We start from the raw sequence: 6,979 nt of genomic DNA, 5'->3' as shown, positions 1-6,979 counted from the left end.
ATCTACTTCATCTATGTTTATTAAGTTTCAATTTATTTTGCCTTTCCCATATAGCAGATAACATTTTCATGTTTGTTTAACTTAGATACTAATCTAAGCAGTACAAAAGCTCTTATTCTTCTATTTCCAGCCAATGGCCTCAGAGCACAAAACAAGGAGGCTATTGTATAATTCTAACCACCTTGGGTCAAACACCTAGCGGTTGATGCCTCAAGAACCACCGATGTCCGATGTCCGAATAGAAAAGAACTGAAGTGGGATGCAATGCAGTGATATAAACATCAACTTTGTTTCTCGCAGAAAAATGCGAAACTTTTGTTAGTTCCTATCCCTCCTACCTCCTTGCTAAACAAATAGTGACTGACATGTAAAGTCATCAAAGAAGGCTATTTGAATGCGCTTATATTCAGTAATCAAATATCTGAAATGTCTGAAATAGACGATGAAGTTTTGTCTCTGGTTAGCGGCAACTTTATTTTATACATAAATATATGTAGTACAAAGTAGGATTTTTGTTGATTTATTTTTTGAAGATAAGAGGAATCATTATCGAAATTTAGTAGTCAGAGGATATTAAATATAAATTGAATGTGAACTCTTAATATCCATTCCGGTTTATATTAGCAATACATATATTACTGGACTGCATATTTTTGTTTTATTAATAATTTCATGTAATACCGAAGAAATTGTGTGTAAAAATTTGGGATTTTGAGTACTATTTCAAATGTTTGAAATATTTAGAATGTTATATCTTAAAAAATTGGCAGTGTCTCATATTTTACTTATCAGTGATTTTTTATAAACTCAAAAGAAAGAAATTTAGTAGTTGAATAGTGATTATTTTAATTAAGCTGCACAATGAAAGTGCTTTGACATAAAACCCGTTCAATGAGTACGAAAAAATTTCTTCTATTGCAGTGTGAGGGGATTCAGTCATTCAGTAAATGAAAGCTGCATGAAGTTTATTTCATACCATTCAAATATAAGTTTTCCTGCTTTACGTAAGTGGAATTGTAAGTTAATCAACTGGAAAACAGTATATCGAAATCAATCTTGCAAAATTTGAAGTCATGTCTAGCCTGCCAGTGGTCTAATTCTGAAGAACACTGAATACTGGTAATTTGATCCAAGTTCAAGAACAGGCAAATGGGCTGTTTGAGTAGTTGGTTTTTGTGGTTTTCCTCATGTGCAACTTGAATATGAGCCATTTTACCTTAAAACGTCCTCCACAAAGACATCTCTCCATTTAGCCATAACTTTAAATAAATTTGTTATATTCATAGAACCTAATGTAAGCATATGAACTGTATTTTGGTGTATTTTATGAAACCAATTAATTAAATCATTTTTGTTTTGAATGTAACAAAGTTCAAGTTTGATTAACCCTTTTCGGCATGCTACCTTTTAAAGTCGGAGTTTTGATTTAAAAAAAGGAAGGCCGTCTAATTAGGCCTAGAGGAGTACACAAGTAAAATTGTGTGAAGATAGCACTTATCATTTTAATTCTGTGGGTGTGCCCAAAGTGGCACACTGATTGAATAGAGCAGGGGTGGCCAAAGTGCGGCTCGCGAGCCTGATATGGCTCTCGCAGGCAATTTGTGCGGCTCGTGCATATAAAATATATGTATGAAATATGGTAAACTAAAACTATTCAGTGTCCAAAAAGAAGTAATTAATTTGTTTAGACTTTTTCTACAAAGTTATCAGGGATTTCTTTCTATTTAAAACCTCCTCCACTACTTCTATAATGAAATAAATATGAACTTGTGGCTTTTAGAAAATCTAGATGCGGCTCTCGAACACTCCTGAATTCAAACGTGCGGCTCTTACTGACGTGAAGTTTGGCCAAGCCTGGAATAGAGCTTTAAAAAGAGTACTGAAACGAGCATTGTTGTCAATGAACTGACTGATGAGATGCGGAGAAACAAAGAATACAGGCTCGCAGTTATCCTACATTATCGGTGAGCCCGGTCTGGGCACACCTAGGGTTCGCCGTTTGATTTTAGGCAAGATTTCTAGGTAAAAATTTAAAACTAGTATAGAATAAGGAGATTAGTATACAGCCAAAAAAATAACATAGAAATTTCTTTTCAAACAATTCCTTTTATACCCTAAAAAAAATCTGGAAGATTTCTTTGAAAAATGAGGGTCTTAAAAAACTAAACATGGCTAAAATATATGGACTGGTTTGTGTTGAGCTGCCATCTACTATAAATAAAGAAGGTTCAGAGTAACCTATAAATCCTTTTTCATTTAATTTTTCTGTGCATACGGAAAGAAATTTTTAGGTGTGTCCAGATTGGACGCACTGTGCCGCAAAGGGTTAAATGACAAAAAAAAATTGTATCTTGTTACTCTTGCTTTAAAAGATATTAAACAAAGTCGTAGCTAGGATTTTGAGGACTTAGGGGACAATTGACGATATTGCGCTCTCTGATGCTTGCTAAGAATGGAAAATATTTAATTCTAAAATTAGTAACATCAGTTTGGCTTCCTCTGGAAGCTGCACCCAGGGACAAATGTCCCACCTTGCCTTTCCCTTTAGCTATGCCCCTGGTATTAAATGAGGGGGAACTAACTGAAAAATTTAATTAAATCAAATATTTATACTTTGTCAATAATTTCTGACTTCATTTTTATATATGTTGTCATTTATTTATTTAAAAAATTCTGCAGCACCAAGAATTTGACTGGCTTCTGCAGGAGGAAGTTACTGTAATTCTTCAGCAGTTGCATGATATTGTGATAGTAAGTAGTTATGCATATTTTATTTTGCTTTGATTACTGTAACTACTTTTATAATGTTCTGTTATGATTATTTTTAAACTAAGAATTTTACTTACATAGTAAATGTTTATATGTCCCCCCCAAAAAAAACTATATCAGTACATTAACGTGCATAATAAATTAATGTTGTTTTAAGCAAATAAATAAGTTAAAATTTTATATTCTGAGACATAATGCAGATACTTGAAATTGTAGGTAATAGGAAATTTTGCATAATGTAACATATGCACATACTCTTCTGATTACAGCCCCTTTGTGTCATAAGATGAGCTTAGCTTGTCGGACGGGCAGGACTGCGTCCTAAATAAATAATACGGGTTAGAGTTGACTTTAAAGTACCCCTTGTATTATCGCGAAGTTGTTGTTTCATTTATGGTGACCTAAGTAGTTGAATGTTATCAAAACCCTATTATGATGTAATCGTTTGCATTATTCCTGAAAATTTTGAATCATGGGATGTTTTGTAATGGCTTTCGTGGTGTGTGTTGTTAGAAGTGTGTGTTTTCGTTTGTGTGTGGAAATACATTGCTTGTTTCGTTGTTTAGACAGTAGAATGGCTGAATATAGTAAGATTAATTTGAAGTTTCTGTACAATTTGGAATGAAAAAGGAAACGTGCATTAATCGACTGATGTGTAAATAAAGGTTTACTTAGTAGCCATTTTCCAGACAGTCCGGAGCTACGTAGGATATTTTTGTGAATTTATGTGGCGATGCCGATATACGGATTCGAGTTGAAATAATTTTAGGAAGTTTTTCGATGCCATTAAGGAATTTTGTGTAGCACGGACTAAAGATGAAGGAATTTCTAAATAAAGTAAGTGGATATTTGATTTGTGTAGTGCTTAAATGCACAGCAGATTTTTCCTTTTTTATGTTATTTTTTGTTTGGTTTAAAATGTAGGTTATTGAGATTATGTATGTTTTGTTTGCCTCTACTATAGAGTTGGGTGTTCCTTTGACTTTTTAAGTGAAAATATATCGATGTGTACATGGACAAACTCAAGGGAGTGTACAATGCCATTTTTGTGCAATTTTGGGATATTTTTTTAAGGGAAAATAGATCGATATGTATATGGTTAAAGTCAAGGGAGTGCACAATGCCATTTTCGTGCAATCTTGGATGTTTTTTTAAGTGAAAATAGGTTGATGTATACATGGATACCGAGTTTGTGCAATTTTTTGTCTTGTTATTTTGGCTTTGTGTAGCGACGGATGTGTAGCAAAAGTCGCTGCTACACAAGTTAAAATAACAAGTCAAAGAATTGCACAAAGTTTGTATCCATGACCACCAGAAATCGCCAAGTTTTGCCAAGGGGTACCCTTAAATATACTTTTACCTAAATATGCACATACTCTGCATTCATGTAACATATGCGTATATAGAAGATTAATTGATAAATTAAGCATAGTAATAAATTTCTACTTGCATTCATGTATCACTTTGATGCAACAATGCAAGTAGTAACAATGCAAGTTCAGTAAAAAGGAACTGAACTTTTGAAATCTGCTGCCGCTCCAGCCGCCACAGAGAATGCACAGGATCCACTAGTGATCACACAGCTGCTGAAATGAGCATATGCACAAGCCATTCATTGGATCAGTCCCAAAGTGAGAATGAAAGAGCTTCAATAGCATCTGCATGTTAAATTTTGGTACAAACTAGCAATGAGACTTGAGCTAATAGCTATGATATTGAAACAAAGGAGCAGTTGTGGCAGGGGATCAAGGTGATGTTGGTTATGCTTTTGACTGTCCATCAGGAATTTGTATTGCATTGTCAGATGGTAAACAAGAAAGTATGCCAGAAAATTATACCGCATTTGAGGGATGCTGTCGGCAGAAAGAGGCGCCTGGGTAAAAATACAGTTGATGTTTACAATATGGTAACTGGTAGTTTGGCAACATTTTGGAGGCGATAAAGGTTACTACCTGGGACTTTGGTAATAATGTGAGCAGTACTCAGTTCCGATTACGCATTATTTTGCGTGAGGGAAATGAGAGATCATGGGATATGTCATGTGATATTAATGGACGAATTACGGTTCTTTAATCAGAAAAGGGGAGAAATCGGGAAAAAATCTGGAGATTTTGTATTTAGCTTTATTCTGTGTTGTGTGAAACAGTGTTTGTTAATTTTTGGATCCCATGGCCCTAAATAAAGTGAATTCGAAATGGGTATTTAGGCATTGTGATAAAGAGAAGTTTGCTTTTTATTTAGCGGAGGAAGTATGGAGGAAAAATTCGCAGAAAAAATCTTTCAATAATTTTATTGAATGAATTAGAAAAGTGTATCTGCCATGTAATCAAGATTCTGAAGAAGATTAGGTAAGTTAGTATTTTTAATTATTTGAGGATATTATTTTTATGCATTGTTCTAAATGTAAGGTGGAAAGGAATTTGGTATTATTGGGAAAATTGTTATTAGCAATGATTTAGTTTAAAGTAATTAGGATTGTAAGGTAATTTTTATTAATTTAATGTATGTGCTCATTTATATTTTAAGTAGTGTTTTTGAATTTAATTATATTTTAATGAAATGATAGTTATTTTGTGAATTTTATGTTTGTAGGAATTTGGTATACGTTTTAGTTGAAGTAAACGTGCATGGAAATAATTTAAATATCTGACACTAAGTATTTGCAATGGTTGCGGTATGAATTCGTTGGTGACGTTTATAATATAATAGATGATTTAGAGGTAAAAGTTTTTGGATATTTTATTTATTTTATATGTGGAAATGTTCATATTTGGAAAGGGTAAATACTTTTTCGCGATCAGGTAATTTCATATATTTTCTTTTTACCGGGTTTAAAGATTGAGAAAATTGTCATGTATTTTCGTGAAATTTTTCTAATTTATGAGAAAAAAGCAGTGTACATGGATATAGTGAAGAGTATGCGCAATGCCATTTTTGTGCAATTCTGGGGTGTTTTTTTAAGTAAAAATAAGTCGGCGTGTACATGGTTTATGTGTATGTGTTATTTTGAAAAACGCGTAAGGAGTATGGTATTGTGCACTTTTTCCCAATTTTGCAGTGAATATTTGTCATGATTAAGCAGTTTTGTTTGATAAAATTTCTAGCATAAGTGTAATTCGGCTAGTAGATTGTTGGAAGAAGTGTTCAGTAGATAAAAAGAAAAGAAACATGTCTTTACTTCGTGAAGACAACATGGCGGCGGGGGAAAAAAATAGAGGGTTGCTGTAGGAGAGTTGGTTGCCAAATTTTCGCCAAAAAATCGCCAAGTTACCATAATGTAAAGATCAACCAAAAATACATTTACTGGTGCCCCTTGGCAAAAGTTAGTGATTTTTGGTGGTACAGGGACACTGAGTTTGTGCAATTCCTTGAATTGTTATTTTGGCTTTGTGTTGTGGTGTTTTTTCTGCCAAATATCGCTCCTACACAAAGCCAAAATAACAAGTCAAAGACTTGCACAAACTTGGTATCCTGTACACATCAACCTATTATCACTTTAAAAAAAAAAAAAATCAGAGAATTGCACAAACTTGGCATTATGTACTCCCTTGACTTTGTCCATGTACACATCGATCTATTTTCACTTAAAAAGTGAAAGGAGCAGCCAATTCTACACTGGAGCCAGACAAAAAATATATAATCTCAATAAACTACATTCTAAATCAAACAATGAAATAACATTAAAAAGGAAATTCCTTATAGCATCTAAGCACTACACAAAGGAAATATCCACTTACCTTATTTAGAAATTTCTGCATCTTCAGTCAAACAAAATACCTTAACAGCATTCAAAAACTTCCTAAAATTATCCAAACTGGAATCTATATACTGGTGTCGCCACATTAATTTACAAAAATAAGAGTAAAAAATATCCTCTGTACTACCGGTATCCTTCGACATTCGACCATATGCATTTCCTTCGTGCAAATAGGATACATATAATTCCGTTGAGTTACATCCAACAAAGTTTCTTTTCTTTTGTCCTCAACCACTTAAAAAAAATAAAAAAATATCTGCTCTCTCATTCTATACCACCAAACACCCACTTGACCACTGGCAGCCATTTTACGATGCACAGCAAACAATGCATGATATAATCCAACAAATATTTTCCTATCAGTCAAATTCACTGCAATCATGCAACCAATCACGTCATAATAGTGTTTCCGTAACTACTCATGTTATCATAAATGAAACAACAACTTGGCAA

The 6,979-nt window shown here is 33.5% G+C and overlaps 1 protein-coding gene across 3 annotated transcripts in view; it reads left to right on the top strand.

The window, feature by feature from the left end:
- Window positions 1-219: 219 nt before the first annotated feature.
- The window catches only part of rogdi (rogdi atypical leucine zipper), a 49,970-nt gene continuing 43,210 nt past the window's right edge, over window positions 220-6,979 (top strand). Inside the window, exons 1-2 of one of the 3 annotated variants that reach the window (XM_085812655.1) lie at window positions 220-459; window positions 2,680-2,751. In XM_085812655.1, the coding sequence (XP_085668781.1) occupies window positions 427-459; window positions 2,680-2,751 (105 nt within the window). In that variant the 5' untranslated portion in view covers window positions 220-426. The remainder of the gene's footprint in view (window positions 460-2,679; window positions 2,752-6,979) is intronic. The other 2 variants (XM_085812654.1, XM_085812653.1) reach the window with 2 other exon arrangements.

The sequence above is a fragment of the Stegodyphus dumicola genome, chromosome 3, assembly GCF_044657685.1.
Source record: "Stegodyphus dumicola isolate Sdum_Otavi_A_Nest chromosome 3, ASM4465768v1".
NCBI classification, from domain to species: domain Eukaryota; kingdom Metazoa; phylum Arthropoda; class Arachnida; order Araneae; family Eresidae; genus Stegodyphus; species Stegodyphus dumicola.
The sequence above is the reverse complement of the archived record's forward strand: the minus strand, read 5'-3'. Positions and strand labels throughout refer to the sequence as shown.